This window comes from Cheilinus undulatus, linkage group 7 (assembly GCF_018320785.1).
Source record: "Cheilinus undulatus linkage group 7, ASM1832078v1, whole genome shotgun sequence".
NCBI classification, from domain to species: Eukaryota; Metazoa; Chordata; class Actinopteri; order Labriformes; family Labridae; genus Cheilinus; species Cheilinus undulatus.
Window position 1 is genome coordinate 7,003,534 of NC_054871.1, and position 17,895 is coordinate 7,021,428.

Here is a 17,895-nt window from a genome sequence, read left to right on the forward strand (position 1 = left end):
TAAAACAGCTGAAGAGGTTTATTTCCCAGGGTTTGCATAGTAAACATGAACATGAAGGCTACAACTGTATATCCACTGTAAAACTGATAAAACACAACTGATGAGTGCACACATGGTTACAAAAACACAAAAACATCTGAGCTGAGGTATAGACGAACATGAAGACAGAACTAATACTTCATATAAGATAAATAGAAAAAAGAAAGTTTGATGATTTACATCAAGCTTAAGAAGACGAGGGTTTGGTTTAACCTTTTTTAGGGAGAATTAAATATGCATAAATTAACCTTTAATGGTCTGCTAACTTTCACAATACCTAAATCCAGTGCAAAATATCAATCTTACCAATGCACTAAGCAGGGATGAGTCAATAATAAAGCATACAAAAGAATTAAAGGAAGGACAAAGCTGAACTAAAAACTTAAAATCCCTTTTTGAGGAAAAACTGTTCAAACAAACCCTCAGACAACACAAAAAGGAAGAAAAAGGGAAACAAAGAAAAGGCTCAGAAAGCATTTCAAATAAAACTTCAGATACACTGATATAAAACATTTAGTAAAGTCTCTACAAACATGAAAAGAAGCAAACACACATCTATCACGGCTCCCAACGCCATCATTCATAAAATATAAATAAATCTAAATTCTAATTATTCCCAAATGGACCAGTGATCTCTGAATTTTTCCTCCCAAAATGCACTTTAAAACTTTTTGCATTAATAAATACTTTAGATTGTAAATCAACACTAAATGTACCGTAAATCCGATGTATAAGATGCACTTTTAATGACTGTTTCTGATTAAAAGTTGACTGTGGTCATATACCATTCTGAAATGCTGAGACAAGCAGCATCATTACGAGTGTAGCTGCTTCAGCACCTCCTACAGACTGGGTGAGTGTTGGCTCCGTCTCCCTGCTGTCACAGCACCGTCTTTCTTCACGTTTTACTTGAAGATCTCCCTAAACGTGTCTTGATTCAATTTATAACTGAGCTGGTAAAAAAAAAAAAAACAATCATCATAAAAGCACATAAAGAGGTGCATTTCTCCACAGAAATGCTAAACTGGAAGTGTAATCATTCTGTTTGTCTTCACTTTTTTCTGCTAAAACAAGATACATTTAGCACTTTTGTTATCATTTTCCTGCCTATTTTGGCCAAGAGATGCACATGGCTCAAAAAAAAAAAAAAAAAAAAGAGAAAAAGAAAAGAAAAAGAAAGGTGAGCCCTCAGGCAGTCAGAAAGCCCCCACTTAAAATGAAAGCCAAAATGAAAATTTAGCAATGACTAGGAATGGAGATAATCAATTATTATTGTTTATCGGCTCTTCTCATTGATCTGAGTTCTTATCAATACTGCTACTGATCCTTGTGTCTTGTTTAGTGACGAGAAAAACAAACTTTCAACAGAAGCCATATAAACTGACTAGAACTTTACAAAAAACTGAAAAGGTCTTGATTCCACCTATCCTTTCTATTTTACATTGTTTATTCCTCATCTTATCAACTATATTTATTCAAGTTTCTTCTTAAAAACTAAATTTTCTTCTTCTTGATATTTAAAAACTGCTAATGATTTGGAAACTGGATGAATATTTTTAACTAATGGGACTAATGCTACTTAGTTTGGGAACACTTTTCAGTGCTATTTGGAGCAGATGGGGAAGAATATTATCCTGTAGCAGTTAAAGTTAATGTTGGAAGCCTTTTTTCTACAACACCATAGTTGAAGAAGCAACATTTTTTGCTTAATTTGATGTGCAATGAGAGGCCTAACGGTTAGATCGTGCCCCATCTATGTGGATGGCCCAGGCGCAAGTGTGGCCTGTGGCTCCTTTCCCTCCCCCACTCTCTTCTAACTATCAGCTCTCTTTCTCTCTAAATAAAGGCATTAAGAGCCAAAAAATATCTTTAAATATCTCAATTTGATGCACAGTGCTACTCTGCTTTGTGCTTATGCTCCATCCTGTAAGAACTGATGTTTTCTTGCACAACCGACAAGATAAAATAACATTACGTCATTGAACCTGTGAGACTCAATAGCAGTATCAAAAAGCTAAAACATTATTGATTATCAGGTTTTGAAAAATACAGAATCAGCTTTCAGTCTCCATTTCTAGCCATGACTTTGCTGAGATGCAGCCACCATGCATCTAGTCTGTACTGGCCTTCAAATACAGGCCAGCAAGGGTTGACACTACATTTTACTGTCTTTTTTACTCATAAGGTCATAATCCTGCATCTAAAGGGAACAGAGCTACACTGATGAGAAAAAAAACATTGTGGAGCGCTTGTTTGCGAGTGACCAGAGAATACGGTCACAACAATCAACAATCACAGCAGGATGAGAGCTCAGCTTTCCTACTGTAGCAGGCACAAGTGCGAAAACAGATGTTATAAAAAGAGCAAAACAGCCTAATGGAACCTTAACACAGGGAGAGGGTTTAAACCTTTTATTCCCTGGAAGAGGCAAAAAAACAGACTGTAGCTTATATACCAGTGCGACCTATAATCTGAATTTTACGGTACTTAATTTATATTTTTAAAAACCCTGCTTCATTGAAACATGTTGCATTTTAACATGGTGGTGCCTTCATCTTATTCAGCTGTTAACACACACACACACACACACACAACATTAACACAAATATACTGTTATAGAAATCTTCCAGCCAGTATAAGAACCAACATGAGACTGAACAGCAATAACAGTATTTAAAATGTAACAAGAAAAGGTAATGGCTGCAGAGAGAAATGACTTTTCTCTGAGTACCAGTGCAGTAATAGTGCAGCATTAATGATGTCAAAGGGCTGTGGCTTCTATATCACCTGAACGGTCAGTTTAGTTCCTGATGCTAAAAGCTTTGGTCTTTTTGATGTTGAGGAGAGGAGGTTTAATCTTTGGTTTGTTTTCACGCTCTGATGAGGGACACCGACGGCTGTAGATGTCTGGGTACTGCTTCTGAAACTAAAGCAAACATAATAACGCACAATTATGTAAGATTAAATGCTGATAAGATTTTTTAGAGGGGGCTTTTAAAAGAGTTAACCCTTATGATACACATTTGGGAACTAACATGAGAGAATATTCTTTTACCTGCTTCAGTTTCTTGCGTCTGTCCTTCTCGCTCATGTTTTGGTCGGTCAGCAGGATCTCCAGAAGCTCCTCCATGGCTTTCTGAGAAGATTCCTGCTTTTGTTGTTCAAACTCGGCACCGCTGATCTGATGGCAGAACGTGTAGATCGGCATTGGAGCACAGACTGGATCTCCACTGTCAGCACTTGTAACACCGTCAACTGGGACCTTGGATGAGGAGAGTAAACCCATATGTCAAACTTTGATTTCAAGGCACTGAAGTTTAAATTCCTACTTAGTTACAGTTCATTGAAACCACTATATATCATGGCACAAAGAAAGATGGAACAATGTCAATAGAGCTGCAAATAAATACACTTTAGTAAATCAGTCTGATGTTTTGGTGTGGTCTAGAGAATGTGAGAAAAATAAAATTTAGCATGTGTCCCAAAGCTTAAGTTAAAATGCTCTCTAGCTTTATTTTGGAATTTCACAGGGACATGTTATAGGCCCAGGTATTCTGCAAAACATGTAAAACAGCATGTGCATACAGTTTAAAAACTATGAGGTGAAGCTAATATATGCTTTTAAGTTTTAGTTAATTGATTGCAACATTAATCAATATTATCACATATTTTCTCAAATTTGCAGGCCTAAAAGAAGCCTTTCAAATGCTGAAATTAGAGAATTTTGACATTTCCTTACCAAGTTCCTTTCACCAGTAGTTTATTTTACCTGGCTGTAAATTTAGTTACTTAAAAGAAATTATTTTATTATGTGTAATGTAACATAATGATGCCATTAACAGATGGAAAACACCATCACATGAACAGGTGAGCAAAACTAAGTTTACAGCTGTAAAACTAATGAAGGCTTAGTTAGTATTTATAGTTTTGTAGGTTGTTTGCAGAAGGCATCACAGTGAAGAACTCCGGATGGAGGGCATAAAGTGATTTCTGAAATTTGCAAACTTATTACAGCAAAAAAGTTAAAAAAACTAACAAAAAACTGCTGTAAACATGAATCAAGCCTCCATCTAAAGTACCAGTACTCCACCGAGTATTCAGAAAATTTACTTCACAGTTTGGCATGGTTAACCCTGAATTTGCTTGTATCTTTTACTGCTGATGTCCATCCTACATTGCTTGCTGCAATGTTAAATCCTTCTCCTTTTAGATCTTCAATTAGTAACAGTAACGGCTTTTATATGTGTTTTAAATAAGGAAAAAAATCGCAGAAAGAAATGAGCTCTCAATGAAAGAGCCAGCTCTTACAACCTACATTTTCATGAACAAAACTTTGTTACTCAGTCCCATACCCGACAAGATTTATTTGTTTAATAGTATATCACTATTTCTATTAAAAGCATGTTCCTCCTGAGCATCCTGACGGCATTCGATGACGTATTATCCTTCAAAAACAGCCGTGACAGGATCCTTCCTTGGCTTTGAGAAACAGCTAGTGTCCATATGGAGCTTTAATGTACTAACTAACAGGAGCAAGTAAAAAATACTGTGGACTCTAAAGAGGTCCCTTTAAAAAGGGTTAAGGTTAAGAGATAACCTGTACTGTTCTCAGGTACTGTATTCGGTCATTGATGGCACTGAGCAGGTACTCTGGGACTGAGAGGATGCTCTGTTGATGATCCATGAGGAAGGAAACCAGTCTGGTGGCTAACAGCTCATCCAGATCACACTCTTCAGCACTGCCCAGGACGCAGCATGAAAATGTGTGGACCATCTGATAAAAAACAAAACAGAAAAAAAAGAAGTGTGACACATGTGAAAAACACGTAACATAAAAAAACGAGAAAAAAAAAAAAAAAACAGGATCAAGTTTGCAGGATGCTTGTTTATATTGCTAACCAGTGTCCGTGTGCCAATGGCGGGGTGTAGGCGGGGCATGTCCACATTCTGGCTGATGCGAGACATCATCCTCATGAGGAGCTGCAGCTTCCTGCGAGAGGCCGGAGGCAGAAGGAGTGTGCAGAGCTGCAGAGCCTCGATGGCTACGCGCTCACAGTGAGGCTGGAGAACACCTGAATGTATACATGTTCATACAGTAAAGATTAAAGAGAGAGAAGAGCAGTGAAGGCTAATCAACGAACAACAAGTCACTCCACATTCATCCATCACGGCTACATCATATTCATAAGATATGACAGATGAATGGATGGATGAATGGATGATGAAAAGATTAATAAACTACAGTGAAAGACTACGAGTCAGGTTCTATTCTACAAATAGCATTTTACCAACAAAAATATCATATTAGATAGGATCTGCATATTTTTTGAAGCCCTGATCTAAGATGTATTAAGAGCATGATAATTCTCGTTTTACTTCTCCTAAACCTGAATGTTTTATAACTAAAAAAACTTTTATCATATAACTTTTATAGTATACAAACACTGAATATGCCTTAAAAATGTTGATAATTCACAATCAACTGAAACTCAGCGATTAATTGCAATAAAAAAATGCTGTTTGAAAGCCCCCCCCCCCCCCCCAGATTATTATGCTATACATGATCCCCCCTGATGGTCTTTCATGGGCTAAGAAGACTTTAAAATACCCTCAGAGTTTGCAGATCGTACTTTTTTTCAGTACTAGTTTTAACAAGTTCACTGTGGGTAGAATGTTAAAGTTCCTGCATGCTGTATATTAGGGCATGTATATAGAGCATCAGCTTTAGTTACATCACTGTAACAATGAGGCATTATTATTAGATATTCATTTAATAAATTACATGTAATCCTGTTCTTCAGAGCTTGATAAATCTGCGTGGTGTACATTTATATTCAGTTACTTCTGTTTCAATTCCCCTTCAATTCTAAAGACTTGTATTTTCATGATAGATTTTCTTTTCTGTGGATACTTGAGGCAGATGATGGTAAATGCAACAAAACGTGCAAAAAAACCCAACAAAACTTAATGTGTTTTTTTTCCCTTGAATTATCTCATCTACAATTAAACTAAATAGCAGATAACCTCTATGTTGCTTCTACCAAGCTTCCTCCATTTCTAATATTCTGTAAACATGTTTGCAGGAGCCTTACACATGCTTCGAAACCAAAAAAATCCAAACATGAAACTTTTTCCTACTCCTCTACGATTCAAGTTCTTTCTTTTCTCTCTGAGTTGAAGGTGAGTTGTATTTCTAGGTTAAAACCTTGCATCCCAGTGGTGGTTAGATGTTAGATGGAGTTAGTTTGATTAGACATTCACAGACAAGCAGACTGAGAGACAGATAGAGGGGGGAGGATCTTACTTTGCTCAGCTTTGGTTTGAGAGGGCTGGGAGCTGCTGGTGGGCGCACAGACAGGCGGTTTGAGCAGTGAGACGGGTCGAGACGGCTTCGACACATCCACAGAGCTGAGGCAGCGCCGGACAACAGCGGGTGCAGAGAGCGTCCTCAGATTCGAGGTGCTTGCAGCGGGTCTGGGCCCACTGGGCACTGTAGCAGCGTGAGACTCTTGTGCTTTGGCAGCAGTGGATGAAGAGAGGGAGGAGATAGGGTGATAGGAGGAAGAGGAGGCATGACAGAAAGGTAGTGAGGGAGTGTTTAAAAAGGTGGAGTGATGCTGGATTGCAGGAGTGTTCACACTGAGGCAGCTGGTTGCTCGGTCTTGCAGTTTGCTGGTTTCTTTGACTTCTTCCTCTTTTGTTTCTATGACAATGTCCAGACAGCTGCCAACACTGCGAGGCCGCAATGGGCGCAATCTCTGTGTGACTGACACTCCTCCTAAAGACGCCATGGACAGTCTATTTCTGGTTTTAACCCCTGAGGCAATTTCATGAGAAACTGGTGTTGCTTTGGGAACAGACTTGAAGTCTGTACTCAAGTTTGGCGTAGTGATTGCAGGGCTGTCGTTCTTGCTGCTGTTGCTTCGGGCACAGGATGCCAGGCTGTCATTGGAGAGAAAAAGCTGCTGCCGGGTAAAAGGGGCTGAATCGTCAGGTATAGTTTCCAGTGAGCAACTCCTCATTCGAGGCCTCATAGAGACAACAGTAGTCAGGCTAATACAGCTGCCTCCTAACTGACTGTCAGCTTGTTTCAACTCCGCCAGCCGCGACTGAATCTTCCCACCGAGCACGTCTCTCATAGGGGACTCCGTCTCGTCGCATGTACCCTGTCTGAGCAGTGACAAGAGGAGGCACTCTGTGGAGCGAAAAGATGCTTTGGCTGGAGGAGGGGCGGAGGGGAGGTCACGCTGCTTTCGTTTTCCTCGCTGGTGTGCGGCGGGTGCTGCAACGTACCCGCAAAACACTGAGAGCGGATGCAGAGATAGAGAGGGTGCAAAGCGGTGCAGGCAGTGTGTCAATGCAAACAGACAGCAAGGGGAGGGAGAGGGTTAAGTTAGTTTAAACATTACAGTACATACAGAACCATGAGCTGGTCCAAGACAACATAAAACAGGCAAACACACAAAGATCACAGCCACTTATGTTGCTATTAGGACTCCACGACCAGAGAGATTAACATCCATAGCCTCTGTTAGAATTTTAAAGTGTTAGCATGTCTGCAGGACTGAGTATTAAGATCCTGCACACAATCCTCTGAAAAGGAGTGTCATCTCTTTGTTACACAATTAACATCCACTGGAACCAAGCTCTGTGAAGTACTTCCATTTCAAACAGTTTTGGAAAACATTCACCTGGAGGGAAAGCCTGCCTGCATGACCCAAGTGTTTTCCATACCAACATGTTAAATTTAAGAAAACTCTGCCCTTTCAAAGTCTGATTTATACTTCTGCATCAACTCTAACCTGTACTGACCAACTCTGCTGTAAGCACTACATACTTCTGTGCAATGTTGGAGTTAGAGCGGATAAATATTGAACAGCAGTTGTGATTGCATTTGACAAGGAGACATTGGCAGAGAAGGAGAGCACAGCAGCCGAATCAGCTGAGTACCCATACCAGCTCATGTACCCATGTTTTAAGTCAGTGTAGACTTGCTGTGCATTGTAATAAATCTGACAGTGTTAGATTAGACATGGCATCTAACACTTAACAATACATGATACCTTGATAATTGAGGGCCAGTATGCCTATAGAATTACTCAGAGACCTACACTCACCTGGTGTTACACAGACCATTTAGAGGGCTTGTAGTCTGGATCTTTTTTGATACTTAGTTACAATTTTGAAGAGGTGCAAATTAGTTATGTGCAAAGGCTTCTGCGTAGGGTTCAGGGCCACACAGATGCTGCAGTCTAGATTTGATGCAGAAGTATCAGGCTTTACTTTCAAGCAACAAACCTTCTCTTTACACACATATCAGCTTTTTTTTATCTGCATGCTGTAGATTACTTTAACAGCATTGACAGGAATTCAAAATAACTTAAGACATTAAGTATAATAGTTGGTATTCAAGCTATTTGTATGTCTAGCCATGCTATGCTGAACTTAAGTTTCTGTCAGGTTTAACAGGAAAATCTCTGTGAACTTTGTCTATGATACTCACCCAAAACGTTGATAAACAATTCATACAGTTCGTAGGTGAGTAACGGTTGTGGAAGGCTGTAGAAGTAATCAGACACCGTTTTGAAGACATCTCTCTCAAATCCGGGATAAGACGGCTGTGCGCTGTCATACTTGGGCCCTAAAAGTGAATAAAAGTTTACAGCAATTATCGTAGCAATTAATGGATTAAGAAAGAATAGATCACTGGCACTGACATTTCAACAGTCCACATGCTTACATTAGAAAATGCTTCACATTTATATTGTTAAAGTTTTCTACATTTCCAGTACTTCAAGTAAATTTGTACTCCCATCTATAAAAATTACAGAGTAGATGTTGACACAGTTTCTTGACACTCACAGTTGGCCAGGCTTTTCATTGCAGACAAAACCCAGTGTGGAAGGTCATCTAAAGAGATGATCAACAGGTTAGACAGGCTTTCCGATAAAGTTTAGAAGACTGTTGTGGGTGTAGACAAAAAAAGCAAAGCCTAATAATTGAAGTAATGTTGCTGACTTTATAACTATCTCTTCACTTGCACTGAGTGTCACTTGTAAGTTGCTGTATAATCTTTAGTTCTTCCTGCATCAGTATTATTGTGTAATACAGTAAAATACTACAAGTAACATCTCACTTCTGCTAGATTTCTTGCCTTTGTCTGAAGTACAAACTAGCTTCTAAACTGACTTAAAATAGAGAATTTCCTTCTTAAACATTACCAGAGACCCACAGGGATGCATTTTTGCAGTTTTGGCTGACTTGGATACCAGCCGTTTATAATAAAGCCAGATTACTCAGCTGCAGAAGTCAAGGGTGCAAGTTAGCAGCTGCTTTCCAGCAGTTCATGCTGAGGAATGTTAATTTGATTCACTAAAGAAAATTACAATTGCTTTTAATGTCTAGATTTGTCATCAATATAAACACAGCAAAAATTCTGTCTAAACTGAGCACAGCAGTCAGGAAAGTAAATCTTAAAATTCAGATAAACCTGTTCTTCATCAAAAGCTTCAATAAAGTGATATTTTTCTTGCTTTTTGTGATGAAGAAATTCATTTTTAATAGTTACACCTACTTGTCTTGTCATCCAATGTAACCACTCCATGTTTGTTGACTTTAGTCATATTGTGGATGATATTCTGAGGGTTTATGTAACGTTGGTCTAAAACTTCATCGAAGGAGGCAACACCTAGAATCCTCTGCAAGCTGAAACACAATACACAATGTTAGAAAAAGCCTTTCTTACCATGTGCTTTCTGGGGCTCTTTCAGAGATGTGCATATTAAGATTGAAACTGCTATTTCAACCCTTCTTTGATATAATGGCTAGATCCAGAAAATGTGTATGGCATTAAGTGTTTTAGACTGATATGAGAAAATGAGTACTGAGTCAGGGTAATATCTCTCCAGATCTCCTGTTCATCCTCAGCCGTCAGTTCTCGTCTCTGTGCGTTCTGCTCTCCGATTGGCTGGTTTTCTTCTCCTGCTTGCAAAGCAGGATCTATATTTTCCTGGAAGAGACAAAGAGAGAAAGAACTCCATCAAACAAAAGATCATGGTTCCCTTTCACCATTCCACTGTATGCTGGAATTTTGTAAAGAATTACAAAACAGAAGCAGTTTCTTATTTATTTCTTTTCTTTAATCCAGCTAACTCCCTGGTTCTTGGTCAGGACCCAAAACGGGGTCACAAGGCCATTTTCTATTGTTCACATATATGTACCTGGAAAAAAAACTGTGTGACAAAAAGTATTTGATGTGCTTCTATGTTTAAGGTCTCTATGCCTTTGGTCTGACACATTTCTTTTTCGATCTCAAGTCCAAACATGTAGTGACTTTTTTCCTCACACTTTGTCTTTATTGCCCAAAATTTCACTAGTTAGTTGTTTTGTTTGTATTCTGGTATTTCACCATTAAGGGAAAAAATATAAGCTGGCATTTTGTCTTGAAAACATTTGAATGAGTTGATACTGGTATGTATCTTTTTTTTTTTTTTTTTTTTTTACACAAACAGATACCAATCTCATTTACCTGTGTCTCCTTGTCATGCTTCTTGATACTCCTAAACTTGAAGAAAACTTCCTTGTCCCTGAACGATGGCCGTTTCTTTATGGAGCTGGGGGCCGAAGCTGGAGCTGCACGGGGAATGGGCTTCAGCGGAGAAGTGGAGGGGAATCTGGGACAAAAATAAATGACAATGGCTGCTGAAATTTGTGCAGGAAAGCAGAAGAAACATCAGTCTTTGAATACACAGTTTAAGAGTGTTAATGATATCTATTGTTATTTAGATTTTATATGCTTCCCCTTAGATCCATCACACAAAAACACAGTGTGTCCTAACATTCTTATGTATCCTCTGCTGTATGAGGGTTTTCACTAACAGCCTTTACCCTATAGATCCATTGATGAAATTTGGCAATTGGATGTCTTCAAAATTTTCCAAACTAAGTAATGATAAAACAGAAATTTTCATAGTAGGCCCATAAAAACAGACTAGAATTCATATTCTGTTTTGTGTTTTTTTGGGTACCTGTACAGTGTATTGTTGTCCTCCAGATCCTCAGTGCCCCAGCGACCTTTCACATCTTCGATCACGTGGTTCTTCAGAAACTTCTTCAGGAGCTGCACAGTCTGCTGCCTGGTGACATCAGGACCAAAGTTGCTGTTACTACAGAGCATCTGGTGCAGCCAGTCCACAGCGGCAGAAGCGGTGAAGCAGGAGGCGTGATGTCTGAAGTTCTGCCTGTGTTTTCTGAGGGGCATACCAGCCCGAAACAATCGAGTCACCTCATTCCACTAAAACAGAAGGCAGAAAAAGAAAGAAAATTACAGGCTGCTGTATGCATATACCGGGAAATTGCTGGCAGCTTCAGCTTGAGGACCTGTGGAGAATCAGAGTTAGAGGTTTTGATACCCCGAGACGTTTTTTAATATCATGTGTTTAAAACTGCACAGTCTCTGCCATTGTAAAGATTTATTTTATACTATTAAAAAGTATTTAAATTTCAGAAGAAAATTTGGTAGGAGGGAAAGAGATGGGTCAATCAAAAAACTACCAAGCAAGATCCTTCACACAGTCCAGTGTGCAGGAATCTGCCTGCAATTTCAAGTGATAAAAAAACAATTACAATATAACTGGTGCCTATGATTTCTGTCTTTATTGCTGGGGTTCTAATTGTGATTTTGGTGGAGGCTTTTAAGAGATATTGCACTTAAAATGTACAAAAATTATCTTAGAAATGTAATCATTAATGTTATAACAAATGTTATTGGTCAGTCAATTTTGAATGAATAAGTGGCAAATACCTTCTGTCTACATTGTCTCTGATGGTGCTTTAGGTTCCGTTCATACTGAAAATGATTAATTTAACTTTGACGGCCGTTAATTGTAAACATAGCTTCACTTAAGCATATATGATCTGAAAGAAAAGCCACGTATTCAGTGACAGGACATCTAACCAACGTTTTATTTACTCTGAGTGGTAGAGAGAACTATAAAAGACGTGTGTACGAGCAATAAATGCCAATTTCATGTTTTACCCCGTTCAATGACGTAGATAGCGTGTAGTAATAGGTGTCAGAGATCTGTTATATAAATAAATTGTAAATTTAAAAAGCATACCTGCTGTAAAGCTTCCGTTAACTTTATGTTCGACTGTATCAAGCTAACTGTTAGCAGCATAGGAAGCCTGTGACCGACACAGGCAGTGCTAACTTACCAGTTTAGTGGCTCGATAAGGTCCAGGAGTAATGATATGGGAACTCATATTTCTCCCAGAAAGACTGTGCTCACGTTTTATTTTAATCCGGTTTGAGAAGAGCTAATAAATATCCATAATCAGATGCAGTTATCACAGCAGCATCGATAATCCTTTCAGCCTGCCTGGCTGCTCTCCGTCTGTTCAAAATTACGAGCCGTGTTCTTCTGGCACCCGATTGGACAGTAGGAATGTGACGTCATGACGCTTGTTCTTCGTGGGTTGGGGGAATCAAAACAAAGTTCGAGCTTAGTCTCTGACATTTCTTTCTCTTCAAATAAATGGAGACGATAAAGAAAACTCTTAATGATGGTGTCACTGGTTAAAACAATCTCTTTATTATTGTAAAATTTAAAAGAATTTTGTGCATTTCACCTTGAATCAGTTCTATTTAAAAGATGAAAGACAGCAAGAAATAAAGAAAACTGCAGAACAATGCTGAAACTACACAATAAATAAAGTCTTAATTAAGGAAATACACCAATTACTCTATAGGCTGAAAAGAGAAATACACATAAAGAAGAAGTATGTTTTCTTTTCCTGATAGTTTTCTGAAGAGGGATAGAGTAATGTAGAAATAACTTTTTACTTCAGATAAACAATAGGCCACTGAATGTTTGTTACATTATAATTTCATTAAAATTTATAAATTATTCTGTTTTAATGAGTAGATGTTGTAAGGTGTGGATTATACTAATTTTTCCCTTTAAGGTTGAAAATGAATCAAAATAAGTTATGACTGTCTTTAAAATACACCTTCTCTACCAACCATCTGCTTGACACTGCCCCCCCCCCCCCAAAAAAAAAGAAGTGACTTGCTGCTGTATTCACTGACTTTCCCTGTAAAAGAATTTACATTTGCATGAGTAAAGGAAGAGCGGGAGCATGATGGGGATGGGGGTTAGAGATATTTTCAAAGGGATAAAGCAGGGAGGATGGGGACACTTCTGTTGATATGCTAATGTCAGCAAACAGTACCCTAACTTGATTAATCTTCCTCCCTGCTTCAAAGATAACCTGAAGACATGTTTCAAGACAACAACATTTAAAATCCAGGGCTGGGTATTTTTTATTACAAACTGTTCCAATGCCCTTTAAAACTTAAATATTTATCCATTCAAGCCCTTTTCAACAGACTGATAAAGAATTTGAATATAGTTAAGTCAGACTGTCCTTTGTCTGAAAATTATGAACCCAGAATTGATGCATGTTTGAAAAGCTCAACTACAGAGTAGCTTCATTTTGCTTTCTATTGACTCATGATGTGTCTTGTGCTTTTACCATAAGGTACAGGTAGATAATGCCTCATGCTCCAAGAAGCCTCGGGTAACGGATATTATGTGTCCATCAAATATGAGATGTGATGCATCAAGAATTTATGTGAGTGTTTAAAATGTAACTGAGATGCCAAGAGTGGATGAAATAGCACCCCCCCCCCCCCAGCAACAAGGTCAAAGCCCCTCAAAAAGCTTTATATAAACCAAATTTATTTGGATCCCTACAGACTTATTTTGGACATTATATCATAGATAAAATGATGGATGATGATGATATCTACAGACAATGCTGCAAGATTTATGCACAAGCAAACATTCTTGCTCGTAGGTTTGGTTTTTGTTCAGATACTGTTAAGTTGTCTCTGTTTAAAGCATATTGTACGCCTTTGTATACTGCACACTTATGGACGAACTATAAGAAATCAAGTATGCGGAGGCTACAAGTAGCCTACAATGATGCTCTGAGATTACTGCTGAAAAGACCAAGATGGTGCAGTGCAAGTGAGATGTTTGTAGGTGCAGAAGTTAATACTCTACATGCTGTATTAAGAAATTTTGTATATAAATTCATGTGTCGATTTGATTCCACTGGGAATTAAATTATTTTGGCCTTGACGAACATCAGACATAGTGCTGTTAAATACATGTCACCACTATGGAAACACTGGTACATATGCCTGTTTTTAGTGTAATTTTATTTTTTGTGCTTATATTGAATCAGATTCATTAACTTATTGTGCCGTTATGGTAACATGCATGTATTGTTCTGTCCTTTTTATATGTTTCATATTGTTTTGTTTTGTTTTTGTTCTTTTTTATTCTCTGGACCTAGAGTCTGTAATAAAGTTTTTGAATTGAATTGAATTGACATATCAAAACTGGTGGATTTCTGTGTGGTATAATGTTTCAATAAATCAAAATGAAAGTTTTTTGGTTAAAGGATGGATATTTCACTGACAGTGAGCATTTATTTACATGAGAATCTGAAAAAATTAAATATGAAAACGCTGATTTTTTTCTGTGATTTCACTCAAAAACCTGAACTTCCTTTTAATCTAGATTCATCTCATACAAAGTGAAATACTTCCTGATTATTATGGCTTACTGCTCACAAAAATCCACTATCTCAAAATATAATAGAAATATATACATTTATGCACTCAGTACTTGATCGAGCCTTCCTGCTCCAAAGCATGGAGGCAATCAGTCTGTGGCACTGCTGGAGTGTTATCAGGCCCAGGTTGCTTTAATAGCAGCCTTCAGCTCATCTGGATTCTTGAATATGGTGTCTCTCATCTTGGTCTTGACCCAACTTCAGAGATCCTTTATGGCAGTGCTGTCCAATTTGGGACCCGCGGGCCAGCTTTGGCCCACAAGCCATTATTTTTGGCCTGCTGCCCATGTTCTAATTTTTATTTTATTTTATTTTTTATTATTATTTTCCCACTGCCAGCAGTCTAAATATTTCTTTCAATATTTATTTATTGTTGCACTTACTCTCCTGACCACAAATTAACATTGTGTTACACTGGGGGTAGGGTGGCTCTTGATGGCTGATGAGCTCCTGTCAGCTCAGATCTGGATGCCCATGACCAGAGAGTGAGTCAGCGAGAAGATGCTGGGATCAAGCTGGGGTCATGGCAGAGATGAAGCGTGTGAGGCAGTGGCACACTGATAAGAGAAAGTTTAAAAATAGTTGGGAACATGAGTACTTTTTTACTAAAATTGATTTCAAGGTAGCATGCCTAATTAGTATTTGTGCCATATGGATGTTCAGTAATTTCATGCTGTGAAACACAGTAAGGAATAGTGTTATTCATTTTCAGAATTACTTTGTATGAGTTTTATTTTGCACAATGATGCTATAGGCATATTTAATTTCATGCATTGCAACATAAATGTTTAGTTTTGGCCCGCAACCCTCCACCCAGATTCATTTTTGGCCCCTCACTGAAAAGAATTTGGGCACCCCTGCTCTATGGGGTTCAAATTACTGTAGTAAAACCAAAGAACAAAGTCAAGTTCAGAAACTGTTTTGTGCATTTTCTCAAGAACCAGTGATATTTATCTTACACATATCCAATATAAATATACAGACAAAAAATAAAAGTTGACGATTACATTTACATTTAAAGTCTACTGTATCAGCGAGGGAAACAAACTGATTGATGTGACTTGCAATGGATTGTTTTTTTTTTGGGGGGGGGGTGAAATTTTAATTCTTTAGGGATCTCTGGTGTAATTATTTTTTCCAAGTAAGACTTAACCCTTTATGGAACGAGGAACTATACTTTGATTGACTTCCTCCATGGCCTCCCAACTGTCTGTGATACAGATGAACCAGAATGATTTCTCTCAGCCAACCAGTTCAGACCAGTCCAAATCATGGAAAGTGACATCACACTATCTGACCAATCAGCAGTGACCGAGAGGTTCTCAAACCTCTGTTTCCCCCCAGAACTCTAAGAATGCAGCTTTACATTTGTTCTGGCCATAAACAAATGGCCCTAACATCATAACCAACCATGGGGAGTTTAAAAAACCCATTCATTATAAAGGTATTATTGCTAAATTTCATTATATGTTTTGTTTGTGTAGGATTTCTAGCAATCACGCCTGTTTAGTGGGGAAAACTGTTGGCTATATTAAGACATATGGCCAACTCATTTAGCAACTACTAGAATATGAAGGGTTTGTTGGCAAATAACTTCTTATAATATGGGCTAACATTACTTTATAGTGTAGTAAGATGTTGCCACAGGTTTGTTAAAAATAAAGCATGATCCAGTGATTAATTTTACAAATTTACTGAAATCTTAAAACCATAAATAGTAATTTAGGTGTGATGTTTGGTCATTTTTGTAACCCCATACCAGTTTTATTATACCTATGTGGTTTATATAAGTTTTTTTTTTTTTTTTTTTTTTTTACTGTCAATCCTTGTGCCAGGTTAAATTAAATTAGTTATTCAATATATGTAATTATTATAGGTGTCCTGTAGGAATTATAAGATAAAACTGCTGGTACAACCATATGGTATTCTGTAGCCGATCAAGTCTTGCCTCGAAAAGAGGTCAAGATTTAAAGGCAACCTCAACATGTCTTGTAACATCACTATTTTGTGTTTAAATAACTTTTCAATGTGCAAGTGAATACTCATCAGTCTCTATATGTGTCTATTTTCCTCTATTAACATTTTAATGAGCGTACACCTAATGGATATGTTCTTTGTTTTTACCATAAATGTGACAAAAGTAAAAAAAAAAAAAAAAAAAAAAGTCATTGGATGCCCACCAATAATATTGCAGGGCTTAAATTTTGAATTCCCAAGTATTCCAATGACTGCCCTATGAAGTGCTGAAAGAGCCACAAGTCGTCACTGAAGAGCTACATGAGAGCTGAGAGCCATGCGTTGAATATGACTGCAGACAGTGGTTCAAGTGTCATTTCAGTGGTTCAGTAAAGGACCTCTTGAATCCACCACGGAATATTTCAAGGGTGCCATACATGTTCAGTATCTTTCACGTATCTGTATGTTTTCCAACTGATCAGCTAACACTGCTTTACAGTCGGCAGTCTGATGTACCTTCATACACCGTCAAATATGCTCAAAAACTGCCGTGACCCGGATTCGAACCGGGGTTGCTGCGGCCACAACGCAGAGTACTAACCACTATACGATCACGGCGAGCTGTCTGTCGACTGGTACAAAACGGGGTTCATACAGTGATTCTCCCCAGCTGTAATATGGACATCTTCAGCTTGATGAATATCTGACAATCGAAATGATGATACATGATTACATAAGTACATAAAATGTAAGAATTTTGGCAATTTAATAAGTTAAGCGATAGCGTTCATTTAAATGTAAAGATCTTATATACAGACAGAGTAGTCATAAAACTGTAAAATGTAGGACCAACTAAAAAAAAAAAAAGGGAAATAATTCCAAACAGCCTCAGCTATAATATTTACCTGCTGGTTAACTTATACTCTTCCGTAAATGCAACGATAACGATTTGAGTCTTATCTTGTCAAATACGTTCAGCTATGGATGTTGCACAAGGGTTCTTGAAGAAAAGTCGGAGTGAGGTGTCTTCTATTTTTTTCTCTTCAGATTGTGGGCGCGGCTTGTGGCCGTTTAAAAACGTAGTCTCTTACTGATTGGTCATCACTTGTGTATTCATACGGATCCTATCCATTCTTCTTTCTCATTGGACAAGACGTGGGTGTCACTCGTTTGTGATTGGCTGATACCACAAAACGGGCAGATTCAAACTCGTTCAATGAGTTGTTGAAGGAAGCGTGGTTTAACGTTTGCTAG

General features: G+C 38.1%; 1 protein-coding gene and 1 non-coding gene across 2 annotated transcripts; both read right to left on the reverse strand.

The window, feature by feature from the left end:
* depdc1a (DEP domain containing 1a) lies at window positions 1–12,350 on the reverse strand. Its single transcript, XM_041790729.1, has 12 exons — window positions 12,256–12,350; window positions 11,067–11,332; window positions 10,568–10,712; window positions 9,924–10,048; window positions 9,614–9,744; window positions 8,902–8,949; window positions 8,543–8,680; window positions 6,344–7,342; window positions 4,939–5,111; window positions 4,637–4,813; window positions 3,095–3,301; window positions 1–2,965 (listed from the first exon to the last, which is right to left on the reverse strand). Exons 1-12 carry the CDS (start codon window positions 12,301–12,303, stop codon window positions 2,840–2,842), a joined length of 2,583 nt encoding a protein of 860 aa, XP_041646663.1. The 5' UTR covers window positions 12,304–12,350; the 3' UTR covers window positions 1–2,839.
* A 4,837-nt stretch (window positions 12,351–17,187) lies between these two features.
* trnah-gug lies at window positions 17,188–17,259 on the reverse strand. Its single transcript has one exon. It is a non-coding gene; the product is annotated as a tRNA-His (tRNA).
* Between the last annotated feature and the right edge of the window lie 636 nt (window positions 17,260–17,895).

Coding starts and splice junctions, on each gene's coding strand:
- depdc1a (XM_041790729.1), bottom strand. CDS start 12,303: ATGAGTTCCCATATCATTACTCCTGGACCTTATCGAGCCACTAAACTG. Junction 8,950..9,613: donor TACATTGGATGACAAGACAA/GTAGGTGTAACT, acceptor TCATCTCTTTAG/ATGACCTTCCACACTGGGTT. Junction 5,112..6,343: donor TCAAACCAAAGCTGAGCAAA/GTAAGATCCTCC, acceptor GTATACATTCAG/GTGTTCTCCAGCCTCACTGT.